The 19,188-nt window shown below is 39.1% G+C and overlaps 2 protein-coding genes across 2 annotated transcripts; both read right to left on the bottom strand.

Annotated features, from left to right (window-relative positions):
• Positions 1-6,381: 6,381 nt before the first annotated feature.
• Positions 6,382-7,044, bottom strand: LOC141601587 (uncharacterized). The gene has a single exon (XM_074421882.1). It carries the CDS (start codon positions 7,042-7,044, stop codon positions 6,382-6,384), a length of 663 nt encoding a protein of 220 aa, XP_074277983.1.
• Positions 7,045-8,753: 1,709 nt separating this feature from the next.
• LOC141601586 (uncharacterized) lies at positions 8,754-9,667 on the bottom strand. The gene is made up of 3 exons (XM_074421881.1): positions 9,432-9,667; positions 9,227-9,371; positions 8,754-9,173 (listed from the first exon to the last, which is right to left on the bottom strand). The coding sequence occupies exons 1-3, from the start codon at positions 9,665-9,667 to the stop codon at positions 8,754-8,756; spliced, it is 801 nt and encodes a 266-aa protein (XP_074277982.1).
• Between the last annotated feature and the right edge of the window lie 9,521 nt (positions 9,668-19,188).

The raw sequence follows: 19,188 nt of genomic DNA, 5'->3' as shown, positions 1-19,188 counted from the left end.
TTGATAGTGTATTAGATAACAAAAAAAGGCGTCACAAGGCATATGAGTAGTGGCGTTATGACGGAAGTTTGTCAAAAAGTATTCTGGGACTGAAAAAGGTAAATACAGGGGTACCATATGCAATATGTCAAAATTCGAGGGTACCATGAACAATTTACGTAAAATTTAACTCGCTGAGAAAAAACAAATTCCAATTTTTTTTCATTGAAAATAAGCGTATTACAGAGAGAAATATAGAAATTATAATAATTTACAGTCACATTTGCAAATAATGTGAAATTTTGAGAAAAGAAATAATAAATGATAAAAAAGAGAAATCATTTTAGGAAAATATGCGATTCTTTTGTACAATAGTCTTTTTCGTGTTTTTAGGGTAAAAAAGTGTCTACTTTTTTATTAATAGTGATCACTTTGGGGGAGAAAAAGACCTTTAGTTATAAAAAGCGGTCATTACTTTACCAAAAAATGGTCACATCAGGTACGGCGATTATACAATAGAATTTGCGTAGAAAAATATACGAAAAAATGAGTACATGAGAAATGAAAATAAGAATGTCGATAAACAAAAGAAATAAAAAAAATGTTAGGAAAACACAATTATGTTTACTTTTTGGAGAAAATGGTTTGCTGACTTCGGCAAAAAAAAATGACATCAAAATCATTAGTCAGGAGGTTACTATCAAAAATTTAATTGTTTCGGCCAAAATAATGTTTTTCCCGCAAAAATTGGTAAATCATGTAACATTTATGTAATTAAATAGTACTAAAGGTAAGATTTGAAAGAAAAAAAATAAACTTAAAAGGATTCAAAGTGCTAATTATATCAACAAAGTTAACATTTAATTTCGGTGGCACATCAAACGAACTCCACAATTAAGCGTGCTCAGGTGAGATTAGTGTTGGGATGGATGACCTCCTGGGAAGCCTCTCCGATGCTCACAAATGCATGACCAGCGAAACCAAATAACGTTCAAATGAATCAAGTTAACTAGCGAAACAGTTACCTTGATTGTCATGGTTCCGTATATGAAAAAATACCAATTGTGAAAAATAAATAAATTATTTTACGTTTTAATTATTTAATTTTCAAATATATTGTTTGCCATGGAAATTATTTATTCGCCACGAGAAATTTCTTTGACCACGGGAGTTATTAGCCACGTGAGAATTCGTGGCCAAAAATTCAATAATAGCCACGTTCTTGTTTTTCCCGTGGCTATGTTTTTGCCACGGCCACTTGCGCCACGGAAGGTATTCCCGTGGCAAAATGATTTAGCCACGGAAATTTAGCACTTGCGCCACGAATTTAGCCGTGGCCCAAGTGCTAATTTGTAATAGTGACACCGTCCCCGGCAACGGCGCCGTTTTTGGCTCGTCTGTTTTGTTAGTCGTCATCAAAAGTTACCTATACTAAAACAATATTTATAACTTTACAAACTACTCTTAGTAAAGAGCCAAGTAAAGGCCGGATCCCAAAGGACGGGTATTGATGTAGGATTTTTGATTGCAAATGGTTGTGTCTAGGGGTGTCACAAGTTGGGTTGAGATAGGAGATCAACTAAACTAATCAACAATGTAAATAAAGTAATGAAATAAGCAAGATGATTAAAATGAGATATAAACAATTGATTAAAAGCACTAGGGTGTCATGGGTTCATAGGGGATTCATGGGATTTGATCATACAAACATGTTCTCTACTAGATGCAAGCACTTATTGTTGTGATGGGATCGAGTTAGTGTATATCTTACAATCCCTAAGAAGGTTTGGGTCCCGGAGCCGAATCTATTAGATTTTACAACACCTACAAGTCGACTTAATCATTCCTATCCAACTATATTCATGGTCTAATGAGACTCGAGTTGGTTTATGTCTTACAAGTCTCATTAAAAAGGTAAGTGATGGGTAAAAAATGCAAGGATTTTTAGGCTCGTATTTCATCAAACATAACATGTGCATAAGTTGGAATCACAACAAGCAAGCAAACTAATTATAAAAACATATTAGATTAAGTATGAATCAATCCCCATGTTGGTTTCCCCTAATTCCCCATTAACCCTAGTTAAGGAAACTACTCACTCATTATCAAGTTTAACATGCTAACAAGATTGTCAATCATACTAGCAAGGCAAAACATGATGAACAAATGAAAATGATTAACAATAATTAAAAGGATTAAGAGAGAATTATACCTATGAAGATGATTCCAAATAATAAAGCAAAGAATAATAGAAGTACTTGATGATTGATGGAAGGTTGCCAATCCTCCAAATAAACCCAAATAATCTTCTAATTACACAAAATAAATGATGAACAATAGAGAAATTAAGGAAAGATTAAGGAATGAGATTTGTATTAATACTAGATTAAAAGTTGATTACAAGATTAAGATAGGATTAAGATTGTATTGAGATGACATGCTAATCTAGGTAGTACAAAGGGATATTTATACTAAAGATTAGGTACAAAGATTAGGGTTACTAAGGGCTTAAATGACTATTAGACCCTTAAGAGAAGTTGAGGAAGTGCTCCTCTCCAAGGAGATTAGCATCTTGGTTTTGCTAGTCCCATGAAAATATGCTCGTCCCGAGCGTCTAGGAAGCTGGCACGGTGGAGTCTGTAAGGGGATCCGAGCGGATCATGGAGGAGACGCTCAGATTGTTTGGCTTCAATAGGAGCGTCTTGGCGTCGGGACCCTCGGATTTGTTGGCAGGGAGACGCTCGGATTGGCTGCAATCCGCTCGGATTGTGAGAAAGGCACTTCACTTTTCTTCTTTCCTCAACAATCCGCGAGGATCTTGTTGAGGATGCAAGGATCCTTTTCGTCATTGCCCAATCTACTTTATTATCTATATATGCCTTCTAGTATCGTCTTCCCTTTGATGCTTGGTCATTGAATGCGATCAATTTAGCTCCATTTCACCATGAAAATGCAAGGTTTGCACTCCTCTCCTACCAAGGAAACAAAACCTCAAAGAATATGAAAAATGGGAAACTAAAGATAGTAATAAATGACCCAATTATGCACTATAAAGCATAGGAACGAGGCTAATTCGGGGACTAAATGTGCTCAAATATGAGTCACATCAATTGCTCAACAGAAAGTGACACTGGAAGCTTGTCCCCTTCGATCATACTAGAGGTTTCTCTAGGTGGCGTGTTCTTTTCCACCATCCCATTCTCAAGAGTGAGGACGCGAATGCTCAAATTTTTCACTGTAGCTTAAACTCGCAGGACCATGGTATAAATGTCTTGGGGAGACACGGTGATTGTGGCTTGAGCTGCTTCGTGACCTTGCTGATTGACGGAACTTGCTGGATTCCTACTCGACAGAAATGATGCGCATTACAACTCGATTCGACATGGGATCACGCATACCAAGGAAACAAACAAAGGAAGGGACAAGATGACAAATCTAGACTTGACTTGTGAATTCATGAAATGTCGTGAGCGACTTCTCGTGTTTGAATTCACGGTGCTTGACTTTAATTTTAGACTCGAGTGTTAACTTCGACAGAGTGACATTTATATGGTTGACCTTATTGACGGGATTGATGACACGTGTTGATTCTAGACTCGAGGTTGGCTTATAGGTGTTAAGAAGACTGCTGTTGTTTAGACTCAAATATGAGGCCCATTGAGACTCGTGTGTTAAGCCTCGGAACATGTGACTCGAGGTGTCGAACATGTGTAGATCCTAACTGAATTGGGGTATGGGGGTCCAAAATGACGGCGTGACGCCTGAGGACTTCACTCGACTTTGAAAAGACCCAAAATGTAAGGGAAGACAGGTTTATGACTCGACAGAGTTCCGACTCGGACACAGTCGGTTTGAATTTTGACTCTAACTGATACCGTCGTAGAGTACCAAAGATAAATTTATATTTCCAAACTACTACTATAGCTAGTGGCAGTCAGGATCGAACCACAGAGAGGCGATGCAATTATTAGTTGTCTAATTTTAATCTAAAGTAACAATTGTGAGGGTGATTGTTTTGAAAAGTTCTATAGCTAATGAGCAATAAAATAAAGAAATGGATAAAAACAAATATTAAAAGGGTGCTAAGATGGTCGGTTCACTATAGTTTCGGCGGCAGTATACTAGATAAGCCTGAAATAATCACGTAAGACGGGAAAATAAGAAGTCCTCTCGGTCCATTCTTAGCAGGTAGCATCTTTCGATCTAGCTACAGGTCCCTAATATCACTAATGCTAACTTTTGTCCTGAAAAGTGATTTAAAAGTCAAAATTAACTTATCTCTCGATCTTATTAATTTAGTCGTCTTAATTAGGAAGTCTATTTCCCTCCCCTATCTTTCGATCTTACTGGGTCGGTCAATTCCTAAGCATTCAACAAGTCGCGTGCACTCGATTCGTCAAATATAGCAATTAAATTAATTAAAACGAAACTGATCTCACGTGGCCAGTCGATCGACCAGGGTATGCGATCGATCGACCATGGCGCGATTTCAGGTCTACGAATTCTAATGCCGCCTACACTACAGATTCCCTACATCCTAGCACAGGGTATTTAGCTACTCATGTTTACGATAAAAACACCAACAAGATTAACGAATAAAGATACTGAATTCATGATTAAATTTACTAAATGAACAATTAACATAAAATGACAATTGGCTTTGGGAATTCTAACCTAACAATTCTAGCTATGAACAAATTAAAGCAGCGAGTATTAAACGAAGGAACAGAAAATACCATAGGTAGAATTGAAGAGGAAAGATCAAAACCGAATGCAAAAAGTAAACTTTATTGACGGAAATAATCTAAACTAATGACTATCGAATTGTATGTTAAGAACTTGATGATAAAACTGGATTAAAGCTTGATGAATATTCTGAAAACTAAGGTTACATTATATAGGAATATTACGCAACTCTTATTCCTAAACCTAATTACAATGGGCTTCGGAAATCTCGTTCTATTAACTTGGGTCAGAATTAACGGTGTGGTCGATCGACCACTGAGACCGGCCGATCGACTGGAATATGCTGAACAGTAGCTTCTGTAACTCGTGCTCTGGTCGATCGACCATAGGCACCAGTCGATCGACCACTGTAGTTGGTAGTCCGCTTCTAAATCTTCATAAACTTGTCTTTCAGGCCTTGAAATGCGCACCAAGTTCGTTTCTTGAGTAAATACTCCACGTCAAATGCAATGCAAGGTACCTAGGGACGGATTCGGCTCGATTTCTACTCATTTCCGCATAAATCTGCAATATTACATAAAAATACGAAAGTAGACGAAATGGGGCAAATAGTAGCGTAAACTACATAAATGAGCTCTGAAATGCGTGTAAAATAGGGTGTAAAACATCATATAAAAGACACGCATCAAACTTCCCCAAACCAAACCCTTGCTTGTACCCAAGCAAGAACTAGACTCGATCCTAAAACCTAATGGAACGAGTTCAATCTCAGAGCGAAATGCAAACTGAATAGCCTAAGCCAATTTAATGCAACAACTAACAATCAATTAGCAATATGAATCATGCAAACGAGTTATGTAGTCGTTAAAAACTGTTGAACCGTCAACTGTAGAGACTTATCATTATGGACTCTCGCGGGTCGCTCATATCACACATAAGCACAGGTGAGTAAGGTAAAAGATAGAAAGAATTCATTTTGTAATGACTCTCACCTAACTACGACCTATAAGAACATGCCTGCAATCTAATATGAAAATGATCTCTACAACCATACATATGCATTCCAACCAAACAAATGACCATGACACATGCCGAGGTAAATTTGGATATCTGAGGCTACGGGTAAGAAGAGGCAAAACAATTATGGGAATATGGAGGCATAGCTGATCAAGCTAGTACCTAAACAAAACCATATTACAAGATCCACTTCTTGCTCAAAATTCAACAATAAACCCGGTGCTAGTTATCAAGCACTAAACTCTCAATCTCCAATAGATGTAACTCCCCAATTGATATAAATACAACATGGGAATAAAATCATCGACTAATCAAAACTCCAACCATGTGATTTTGTTTTTTTTTCTTTTTTTTTTCTTTTCTCGGCTGTAGTCGATCGACCAAGATGGTCAGTCGAACGACCGGATTATACAGTACAACACTCGTTTCCTCTTTTTTTTTTTCTTTCCGAATCATTTTTCTTCTCTCTTTTTTTATTTTTTCTTTCTTTTCCTTCAATCGTTCATCCAACATCATCTCAATAAGAGCATATGCAACCAAAAATAATAAGAACCTTCCCAAAGAATAATACTACTAGCTTGACAAAGGCAGGCTGAATGTTTTTTTTTTTTTGGTAAAATGTAAGCTTTGATTAATAAAAAGGATAATACAAGAATACATTCTCATCAACTTAAGCCATAACAAGGAACAAGAAACATCTTAACTATTGAAACCTAGGCTATTCAAACAAACACTACCCGTCTGCTGAATAACAGAAGACATTTTCTGCTGAATTCTTAGCTGAACTGTCTTCTGAATTTCTGAAACAAGCAACGCAGGTCTTCTAAGCTTCAGTTCAATCCTGCAAGTATTCCTTTCCATCCATAGGACATACCAATGGGAAAGTTTAACCACTCTCCAAACTTTCCTCCTGACAGTAGGGCAATGACCAGGAGGAGTTTGAAACCTCATATGTAACCAGTGTTCAATTAAGCTAATCACCTGTTTACTGTAAATACAATCAGAGAAGAGGTGATCATGGGTTTCTGGAACAAGCTCACAGAACACACAAAGATTGCTGCCACTAATCCCATGCTGAAATAATTTGTCTCTTGTATTCAGAGCTTTCCTCTGAATGAGCCAACCAATAACACAATGCTTGGGTATTGTCCAGCTATCCCAAACATCCTTGTACCAAGGCACAGGGGGGTGTGAGCCCTGTAGCCATTGATACCCAGCAGAAATAGAGTAACCTCTGGCATCAGAGATCCATTTGTTACCCTGGTACCCAGCAGCTAACAAATTCTTAACCTTACATATGTTCCTCCAATTCCAGTTTGAGTCTGGTGGAGGTGAATATGTATACCAGTCAGCACCCTTCATATAGATATGGTCCACCCAAAGCACCCATAATCGATCAGCTTTTGTATAAATCCAGTTCACCAACTTACCAACAGATTGCAATATTCCACACCCCAAATTCTTAACACCCAAGCCCCCTCTTTTTTGCTGCACAGAGACACATCCCCCCAGGCCACCAGAGGGGTTCTCTGGTACATAGCATCACCATTCCACAGGAAATTTCGACAGAGAGCTTCAATCCTCTTGATAACACACTTTGGCAATAAGAAGATTGAGCACCAGTAATTATGTAGAGTGTTAAACACAGAGTTAATTAAGATAATCCTGCCAGCATAACTTAACTTCCTAGCTCCTATGCCCCTAATTTTAGCCACAATTCTCTCCACAGGGATATTACAATCATGTCTAGTTAATCTTCCAGACTGAATAGGTACCCTTAAGTATTTAAAAGGGAGTACACCCTCCTGAAATCCAGAGATAAAGGTAATATCTTGTCTCAATACCTCAGTCACTCCATTAAACACTACTTCTGATTTGGAAGCATTAACCCTTGGGCCAGAGGCAGCAGTAAAGGTAGCCAACACCCTCAAGATAAGCATAATAGACTGATGATCCCCTTTGCAAAACATAAGGAGGTCATCAACAAAAAGCAAGTGAGTCAACTTTAAGGACTTACAAAGAGGGTGAAACTTGAAATACCATTCACCCACAGCATAATTCATCACCCTAGACAAATATTCCATAGACACACAAAAGAGAAGGGGAGAGATAGGATCACCTTGTCTCAACCTCCTCCTGCCAGCAAAGAAGCCAAACTGGGTGCCATTTAGATTTAAGGTATAAGAGGGGGTAGTAACACATTGCATTATCAGATGCCTAAACTTCTCAGGAAAGTTCAGAGCTGCAAGCATCTGCTCAAAAAACCCCCATTCAATGGAGTCATAGGCTTTCTGAAGGTCAAGTTTAAACATACATCTAGGAGAAGCTGCCTTTCTATTGTACATTCTAACCAGATCCTGACAAATAAGGATATTTTCTAGAATACTTCTGCCTTTGACAAAAGCCCCTTGATTCTTGCTTATAATATCAGGCAATACCAAAGCCAACCTAGCACACAAAATTTTGGAAATGACTTTATAAAGTACATTACAGCAAGAGATAGGCCTGTAATGCACTACACTAGTTGGCCTATCATTTTTAGGAATCAAAGTGATGACAGTAGCATTAACTTGAGAAAGCAGCTGACCAGAATCAAAGAAATTAATAATGGCAGCACAAACCTCATCCCCAATCACATCCCAAGCATCTTTGTAAAACTGACTATTATAGCCATCTGGACCAGGAGACTTGCAGCTTGGAATGCTAAAGAAACAAGCTTTAACCTCAGAACAAGTAACTGGTTTTGCCAGAATAGACCAGTGATCCTCAGAACAACAAGGACTTCTTCTGACTACAGCAACATTAACTGCATCAGTAGAATTTTGAGTACCCAGCAGTTTCTGGTAATAAGCTAAGAAAGCATTCTGAATAGTAGCACCTTCAGTACAAAGAACACCCTGCATATCCTCTATCTGGGAAACCTTGTTCAACATAATCCTTTTCTTAATTGCACGATGAAAATAAGAGGTATTCAAATCCCCCTCCAAAGACCACTGCAATTTGGCCTTTTGAGTAAGGAAACTATCCCTTGCATTAATAAGGCCCTTTAACTCAGCAGATAAGTCAAGTTCCTACTGAATCAAGTCAGTATCCCCAGGATTATCAACTAACTTCTCTTGTATCTCCTCCAAAACTCTACTAGCAATGGTAGTGCTATTCTCTATATCAGAGAAACAAGTAGTATTCAGCTTCTTTAGGACAGGTTTTAGAGATTTCAACTTTTTAACCACAGAAAACATCCTAGTGCCCTTATGTTTATGTTGCCACACACTAGCAACTTGTTCCTTGAAGGACTCAGCTGCACCCCACATGTTAAAATACTTGAAACTTCTTCTACCATCAAATTCAGCTTTCTTATTCACCACAGTGCACGGGCAATGATCAAACAAACCCTCGGAATGGAAATGATCCATAAAATCACCAAATTCATCAAGCCATTCCTCATTGCCCATAGCTCTATCTAACCTACTGTATACTCTAGCAGCAGGTTCCTGCTTATTAGACCAAGTATATAAAGCCCCTGTAGCCTTAATGTCCTCCATACCACAAAGTGAGACACACTCCTGAAATGCTCCATTTCTGCTTCAGTAGTGGACCCTCCCAGTCTCTCAATAGGAGATAAAACAGCATTGAAGTCCCCCAACCATAACCAAGGAGACACACAGGACTGAGACTGCAACTTCAAAAAACTTCATAAGGCAATTCTATCATTCAAGTTATTGAATGCATAAATCATAGTAAGGTAAAACCTCTTATTATCAACTCTAGAGTGGACATGCATATGAATATATTGAGCATCATAGGACAGAAACTGCAAATCAAAGAGATCTGGTTTCCAGAACACCCAAATCCTCCCACCCTTATGCCAACTACAGTTAGTAGTAATACTCCAACCATCACAAAGCGAAGTATTCTTATTAAGAAGATTAGTAGGTTTAATCTTAGTTTCAATAAGGCCAAACAAACCAACCCCATGATTATGCATAAACCATTTAACTACTTTCTACTTATTCAGGTCATTTAGACCCCTAACATTCCAAAAACCGATGTTATGCATTGATAACAGCTTGAGGAGGGTCCTTCCCACTGTCACCAACTATACCAGTAGGAGTATTAGCTACCAGAACATCCACAAAAGTATATTTAGAGAATTTATCAGATAATCTTATCCCCACAATCCCTTCCTGCCTAGTATTCCTCATAATTTGTTTTGCAGGTGTTGGTTTCACACTAGGAGTAGCCCTAACACTAGACAAAGGAGGGAATGCTTCAAGGGTAAAAGGAGGAGGGGACACTATACTCTGCACAGGCTTTTGTACAGGTCTCCACACCTGTTTCTTCTGCTGAACACCCTTAACTTTCTGAACTTTTTTATCAGATGGCCTACCAGGTTTCCTGCATTGAGAAGCAGAATGGCCTATACCATTACAGCTAGTACAAGACCTAGGTATCCACTCATAATCAACACCAACAGAGACAACCTTGCCATTTTCATCCAGAAATTTAACCTTATCAGGTAGTTCCTGATCCATTTGTAATTCCACCAAGACCCTAGCAAAGCTTAAACGAACTTTATCCTGTGTGTCTTTGTCTTTCTGAACGAATTTACCCACTAAACCTGCAATAGATGGCAAACAATCCCCCCAAAACTTCAGAGGAACCCCAGATAATCGAACCCACACAGGTATAGTTTCAACTTTCGCCTTAACCAGTTCCATATCCATAACCCATGGTTTAATAACCACCGGCTTGTTATCAAACAGATAATACCCCGACTTTAACAGAGCATCCCTTGCCCCTACAGTGGCAAATCTTACAAGAAAAGAGCCATTATCCAAAAAGGAGACTCACAATACCAAATCGGTCCCAAACTCTATATATGAACGATTCAACCAAATCCCATGATGGATTAGCTCCTAAAATGTAACAAAAAACAGCATTATTCCAAAAGTCTACCTCTTTTTTAATGTCAGCAGACGTAAACTGAAGAAGACCTGTCACATTTTCCTCCTCATCTATCGTCTCCAACACAGGAACATCTTTACCGTTCTTATGCAACATCCACCCCGAGCCATTAACTTCCTCCGTAGCACCAGACATGTCAAGAACAGGGACTCCATGTAACTCCCTTAAAGAAGCTGTCTTTCGAGCATCCGCAGAACCTGGACCTGCAAAGGTGGTACCTTTAGATTTTTGTTTAGAAGAAGAAGGATGCTGAGACGGAATAAGATCATTTTTTGGATTAGATTCAGAAGAAGTAATAGATTTTAATGGAGTAAATCTGTTATTATTTGTAAATTTCATGACTGCCATGCTTACAAACCCTAAAAACTATGCATGAATTTTAGAGCTTTCTCTCTCTTGTTTCTCTCTCATCATATTTTTATTTGACTTGGCGTGGCAGGCTGAATATAGGATGTAGTAAAAGGGACAAAAGGCTATTTTTGGCTATGGGAAGATTATGGGCAAAATGAACAAAGGGACGACCTCTTCCACATGTGTCAACTAACCACAAACCGAATGCATACAGGTGTTAAGCAGATTAAGTTCATATTTATGCATATTGATATAACATGTCTCACAAGGAGTACTACTCACATTCCTAAATGAACTGGTCATGAATGACACCAGTTATAGGCTCTAAACCTCAGAAAATAAGCAGTTTGCCAAAAATCAAAGTCAAGTCTCAAGTCCAGCAAGATATTTAACGAAAACTCGTAGACTATGCATATATGATTCTACTAATAAAATGTTAATTAGCAAGGCTTAGGCAAAAACAGCTGAAAATGCAATGTCATCATTGAAATACTACCGTTCCGACTCGACCTATATGCTAAAATAAACGTGCATTTTTTTTGGAATTTTTTTGAAATTTTTCAATTTTTTTTTGAATTTTCTGTATATATGGAGAAATTAAATAACAATGCAAACAGAATAATTAAACGTGAAACAGAAATGCAATAAAAACATGTGAATTCTATGCAAAACCCTTCCCTAAACCAAATCACACAATGTCTCCATTGTGCAAAATCATATAATGAAATAAAAGGGAAACGGAAATTTTGCGATAAATTAACTAAATAAGACATGAAGTAAGGACTCGGAAACTCACAAGACTTTAAGCGCAGCAAAAAGAAACCTCCCCAAACCAGCGTGAGCTAGGAGGGTTCAGTAGCTAGCAGTGCTACCATAAGTACCTGAAAAGACAACCAATACCACGCGTAATTTCGAGAAGGCAATTTACGAAACGCAAAATTATGTGCAACATACGAAAATAGAAGAAAACAAAAATGAGTCGGAGAATAAAGTGGAGATAAGACTCCCTCAACTCCGCAAATTGACCAAACACAGCAGGGGAATGATCGTGAACAGGTACAGCAGCGAGAGTGGTCGATCGACAACATCACCCAGTCGATCGACCAGGGTAAACAGGAAAAGAAGCTCCTGGAATTCGTAGCTCAGTCGATCGACCATAGGAGGCAGTCGATCGACTGGAAAACCTGCTGTAAGTTCTGATTTCTTCGAATTAGCTCAATAAATTGAGCTAACAAGGTCTATAAACCTGCAAATACACATAATAACGCGCCCAAAATTGCGCAAAACCCAAAGTAACAGTCTAAAGTATTTAAAATCCTAAGCAAACTTATTAAAATGCGAAGTCTCGCGCACACAAAAGCGATAAAAAGAGTCTACGAAAGCAATAAAATGTTTTGTAAAGTCTTAATCAACTAATAGTTGATCAAGAATGGCCACAGAATGGCCCACTTGCTCGGCTCCTGGCTACAAGAAGTAGCCTCTATAGTGCTCATCTCCTTAGCGGCACTCCTAGCAATTCCGACATCCGCAGAACTCAACGGATCAACATCTTCAGCATCTCCCCAATCAATAACTTCATCTGACTCGTCAAAATCCAAATCGGACTCCGTCACTTTGACTGGCTCCTTATCAGGCTCCTCATCTGTGCCATAGCTAAGACATCCTAGACCGCCTCTTTGAACGATTGGCTCCTTCTCGACTGGAGCAACATGCGGCTCTTCCTTCCCTAAACCAGCTCCTGCAATATCTAAAACAGAAGAATTTTCCTCCAAGTTGCTCCCAACCTGGGGCGGAGGTGTTACAACAGGAATAGGCATAGAGGCAGGCATGTTGGAAAGCACAAAATAGGATTTCTTTTCAGAAACCACATTACAAGTTACTGGCCACATGGGGTCTTTCTTCTTAGCTGTCTGGGCAAAGACGATGGAAGTTTCCCTACCTTAAAGGTCAATGTCCCTGAGCCAACATCTATAACTGCACCAGCAGTGTGCAGAAATGGTCTACCCAAAATGATAGGAATGTGGGCATCCTCGGGCATATCTAACACAACGAAGTCAACAGGGAAAAAGAACTTTCCTATTTGCACAGGAATGTCCTCTAAGACTCCTATAGGCTGGACCACAGAACGATCAGCCATCTGTACTGTCATGTTAGTGACTGCAAACCTGGTCAGACCCAACTTCTTAGCAAGACTCAAAGGCATGACACTAATGCAAGCTCCTAGAACACATAATGCCTTCTTAATAGAAAAGGTGCCAATATTACATGGGACTGAAAAACTACCTGGGTCTTCTAGCTTATGGGGTGCAGTATGGGTCAAATAGGAACATGACTCCTCAGTTAGTGCGACAGATTGCACAGTACCAAGTGACTTCTTTTTAGACAAAAGTTGCTTCATAAATTTCATGTAAGCAGGCACTTGGTTAACCAATTCTAAGAAAGGAACTTCCACATTTAAGCTACGAATAACATTTTCAAATTTGTTAAATGATACTTGTTCCTTTGTCGGCACCAATCTCTCCGGATAGGGGGCTGTAAGAAGCAACTTGGCCCTCTCCTCTAGATCTCTCATACCGGCATCAATGGACTTAGGCTGAAAATCCACTACCTTCTCCTTGTTGAAGCTCGAGCCTTCTTCAGACCGTCTCAAGAATGAGCCATTAATCGTCATTGGGTCATACTTTGGAACTGGGACTGACCCATCAGCATTTGGGTCTTGCCTCAATATTTTCGGAGTCGTCGTACCCCGAAACAAGTGGTCCCTCAAGTTATCTGGCATTGGAGGACGAAAAGGTTCAACATCAGCAGTGTTGTCAGTCGATCGACCATGTAGGTCGGTCGATCGACTGACTTCTACAGGACCAGAAGCTATATTATTTCGCGTTTCAGTCGATCAACCGGGTATGTCAGTCGATTGACTGATATACCTGGTAGACGTCTTTTTCTTGCCACTGTTCGTCACTGCCTTCTTCTTACTTGGTTCCGCCTCATCTTTTCCAGTAGCTTCCTCGACCATAGCGGCCCCATCAAGGGTAGACCTTCTCCTCAAAGTAATGGCATTAAGAGTCTCCTTTTGATCCGGCTACAACGGTAATTGCCCCGGAGCTCGAGTTGCACTTTTGCTCGCCAGTTGGGCAATTTGGCTCTCCAACATTTTCATCGCGGCCTCTCTAGCTTGAGACTCCTTCAGCAACAAATTTTTCAACTCGGCAAAATCGGAGCCATGGGACTGCGGCTGCTGCTGCGGGACATACAGTGGCTTTTGGTACGGTTGCTGCTGCTTATGAGGGGGCACATAGCTTTGCTGCTGCTGCTGCTGTGAACCCGGATAAAGGACATTCTGGTTAGTCCACCTCAAATTGGGGTGGACATTAGAGGGATCGGGATAAGCACCAGTCTGCCTATAATGTTGAAAGGCAGCACATACTTCAGTCAAACTAGGACAAAAATACGAAACGTGTCCTTCAGCTCCACACCTCTTGCATATAAAGGGACCGTCTGAAATAGCATTAACTTTATAAATCCCTTCTTTTTGGGATCCCCCAAAATCTATCTTGTCAAACCTCGCAGTAAGGGCTTCAATTGCAGCTACAACAGGAGATTCAGCCGACCTCCTCTGATTTCCTCTAAAATTCCCATGCTCAGCTTTAGGGTGGCAATGTCATCAATGATTTTCCACCCCTTCGTCTCACCACTATTTTCTTGAAATCTCTCATTGGCTGCAGCATCTAGGATAGCTCTTTGATCATCATAAAGACCATTGTAGAATTGGTTGCACAGAAACCATTTCTCAAACCCATGGTGCGGAATAGTTCGCACCAGTCTCTTGAAACGGACCCATGCCTCATGAAAATCCTCATCAGGACCCTGTTTAAAGCTCGTGATCTGAGCTCTAATCGCATTGGTCTTCGAGGCAGAGAAATATTTCTTGTAAAATGCTAGGGCCAGAGAATTCCAGTCCGTTATCCCATTAGCAGCTCGATCCAAATCTCGGTACCATTCCCTTGCAGCATCACGAAACGAGAATATGAACATAGTCTCCTTCACCTGGTCCTGGGTCACACCTGCTGGTGGGGGTATGGAACAGCAGTAATCAATGAATGTCTCCATATGTTTGGCTGCATCTTCATTTGCAGCTCTCCCGAATTGGTTTCTCTCAACCAAGTTAATATAAGACGGTTTCGGCTCGAATTTTCTATCCGTCCCTGGTAATGCGAATCCCTTATAGAGATTCTCAGCTGTCGGCTCAGAGTGACTAGCTATACTTGCTTCTTAAGCCATATCTGGAGATGTGACAGTCTCAGCTGAAGAAGTGGAAACAGGAGATGAAGGTGGATCCTCCTCAAATAGCTCGTTCTCGTAGTAACTGGACAGAGTACTCAGCTCTTCCTCTGTCGGCAATACTCTAGATGATCGTCTCAACTCGCGCAAAGTCCTTTCGATCTCAGGATCTAATGGTCTCAATTCATCACCCTATGACCTGCGCATAAGAGGAAACTACAAGTAGCATATGAGAAAATTTTAAGGAACAGATGTCCCTTAAACTAAGAAAAAGACTAAAAATAAAACAACTAACAATTTTAAACAATTGCCTCCCCGGCAACGGCGGCAAAATTTGATACCGTCATAGAGTACCAAAGATAAATTTATATTTCCAAACTACTACTATAGCTAGTGGCAGTCAGGGTCGAACCACAGAGAGGCGATGCAATTATTAGTTGTCTAATTTTAATCTAAAGTAACAATTGTGAGGGGGATTGTTTTGAAAAGTTCTATAGCTAATGAGCAATAAAATAAAGAAATGGATAAAAACAAATATTAAAAGGGTGCTAAGATGGTAGGTTCATTATAGTTTCGGCGGCAGTATACTAGATAAGCCTGAAATAATCACGTGAGACGGGAAAATAAGAAGTCCTCTCGGTCCATTCTCAGCAGGTAGCATCTTTCGATCTAGCTACATGTCCCTAATATCACTAATGCTAACTTTCGTCCTGAAAAGTGATTTAAAAGTCCAAATTAACTTATCTCTCGATCTTATTAATTTAGTCGTCTTTTTTAGGCAGTTTATTTCCCTCCCCAATCTTTCGATCTTACTGGGTCGGTCAATTCCTAAGCATTCAACTAGTCGCGTGCACTCGATTCGTCAAATATAGCAATTAAATTAATTAAAACGAAACTGATCTCACGTGGCCAGTCGATCGACCAGGGTATGTGGTCGATCGACCATGGCGCGATTTCAGGTCTACGAATTCTAATGCCGCCTACACTACAGATTCTCTACATCCTAGCACAGGGTATTTAGCTACTCATGTTTACGATAAAAACAACAACAAGATTAACGAATAAAGATACTGAATTCATGATTAAATTTACTAAATGAACAATTAACATAAAATGACAATTGGCTTTGGGAATTCTAACCTAACAATTCTAGCTATGAACAAATTAAAGCAGCGAGTATTAAACGAAGGAACAGAAAATACCGTAGGGAGAATTGAAGTGGAAAGATCAAAACCGAATGCAAAAAGTAAACTTTATTGACGGAAATAATCAAAACTAATGACTATCGAATTGTATGTTAAGAACTTGATGATAAAACTGGATTAAAGCTTGATGAATATTCTGAAAACTAAGATTACGTTATATAGGAATATTACGCAACTCTTATTCCTAAACCTAATTACAATGGGCTTCGGAAATCTCGTTCTATTAACTTGCGTCAGAATTAACGGTGTGGTCGATCGACCACTGAGACCGGTCGATCGACTGGAATACGCTGAACAGTAGCTTCTGTAAGTCGTGCTCTGGTCGATCGACCATAGGCACCAGTCGATCGACCACTGTAGCTGATAGTCCGCTTCTAAATTCTTCATAAACTTGTCTTTCAGGCCTTGAAATGCACACCAAGTTCGTTTCTTGAGTAAATACTTCACGTCAAATGCAATGCAAGGTACCTAGGGACGGATTCGGCTCGATTTCTACTCATTTCCGCATAAATCTGCAATATTACATAAAAATACGAAAGTAGACGAAATGGGGCAAATAGTAGCGTAAACTACATAAATGATCTCTGAAATGCGTGTAAAATTGGGTGTAAAACATCATATAAAAGACACGCATCACTAACTTAGCCCAATTGAATTTACATATTTACATTTACATGGTTGGAAAATATTTTGATTAAAACGTTTCTTTTTTTGGATTTTTTTTCGGTTTTTTTTTACGTTTTTTTTACACGTCTTTTGAAATGGGTTTTAGGCCCGAAGTTTGACTCGACATTTGGACAGAGTTTCGGCTTATTTTGCGCTGTTTTGAAAATGTTTACATTTTGAAATGGATGGTTATATTTTATAAAATTTCGTCATGGTTTTGTTTACAAAAATGGGGATCACGTATATGATACAAGCATATATAAAGGCATTATAACGGTATGCTGAGTGCATTTTGAAGGGTTTTGGCTTAAAAGGGTGGGTTGCCATATAAACTATTCCCTAACCTTGTTCAAGTTTCACCCTTGGCAACACGTAAGTGTATTACTCCCCAGCGGAGTCGACAAACTGTGGACACGGGGGGCCCACGGGGGCGCTTGGGAAACAAGGGTTTACATTTGTGGAGTCGCCACCAATTTATTGTGGAAAATTGGAAACCGTTCGAATACTTCGCGTCATGTCAAGACACAAAGTAATGACATAGACACTAAGAACTCGTTACCCTTAGCATTGTATGTCTAGAATGACTCTCGTGGATGCCAATGAACACGGATGTTCACAGAGATCTGGAGTAAGGGGTGAGGGTACGTATTAGGAAGCTCTTTTGATCGAACACCTAATTCCGCCCGCCTCGATAGCAGCCTCTACTAATGATTAGGGAAGTCATTTATACTCGATATGTTGTCGATTATATGCATGCAATGCAACAAACAAACAATGTTTTGATCCTAGCATGCGAAGTTTAACTAAGTTGGTGAACATATAATTAGCAAACAATAGGTCGAAGTAGGGGGTTGATTACATGTCAGAGTAAACAAACGATAGTAAAGAGTACAATAAACAACATACGATAATTAAAATTACAATAATTACAACGGTTCAATGATTTACGTCGAAAATACGTTTAAAACGGATAATTTTGGAAAAGAAAAGGAAAATAATTAAGGTTAGAAAATGGACAGATTAGTGGTGATATTACGATTAATAGTAAAACTAACAAACTAGGTCAAAGCAAGAACGGAAGTTCAGAGACAAAAATCACCCCGGAACAGGCGCAGCAGTGCTGCGTCCCTTGGAAGAGGCGCGGTGGTTACTACGTCTGTTCCTAAAGTGAGTTCTGGCTGTGAAGCCGGAACTGCATATTGTTAATATTCGTTGGTGATTTTAATGATCAATTATTGATATTCGACTTGAGTAGAAGTGATTTAGCAGATTATTTACATGTGAATCGGTCATAAAAGCAATAAAGAAACAAGTTTAAATGAATGAGAATTAATCAAAGTGAATTAAGGTGAATTATAAACTAATTACAAAATAATTAGGTTTGTTTATGCAAATTAATGAGGTTAGACGATGATAAATAGATGAAATATACAAAAGTCAAATTCCAGAGATTTGATATGAACAAATCGAATCTCCAAAATCCGGGTTTGATTTTAATGACGAAAACTCGCAAATATTGATTACTTGGGATTTAAGTCGGAAATTAAGGGTGATAAATAATTATGAATTATGTATTACCATTATGCGAGGGGAAATATGAAGAAAATAAGAAAAGACGAGAAAAAAAAGAGAGACGAATTAACAAAGAACAAAGGAAGAAGAAGAAAGGCAGAAACTGCGGCAGCCTCAGGAAGAGGCGCAGCAGTTGCTGCGACTCTTCGAAGGGGCGCAGCAGTTGCTGCGTTTCTTCTCGACGTCTGTCTTCTATTAATCCGTGAAAATAGGTTTGATAAGGATTTATAAATCGGTTTTAAACATGTTTTCGACGTAAACCTACATTAATTTATACAATAATAAAATATGGGATTTACACCCTCAGACTTACATGTTTGACGAAACGAGATTAACTAACGATTAGTGATTTCTCAACTCGAATGTATGATGAAAGTGCCCTCGTAAGAGGATTTAGATTAAATTGATTTGATTAATTGAAGTGGAGTTGGTCAAATTGGTCGGTCATGCAAACGAGACTGGTACT

The sequence above is a fragment of the Silene latifolia genome, chromosome 9, assembly GCF_048544455.1.
Source record: "Silene latifolia isolate original U9 population chromosome 9, ASM4854445v1, whole genome shotgun sequence".
Taxonomy (NCBI): domain Eukaryota; kingdom Viridiplantae; phylum Streptophyta; class Magnoliopsida; order Caryophyllales; family Caryophyllaceae; genus Silene; species Silene latifolia.
The sequence above is the reverse complement of the archived record's forward strand: the minus strand, read 5'-3'. Positions and strand labels throughout refer to the sequence as shown.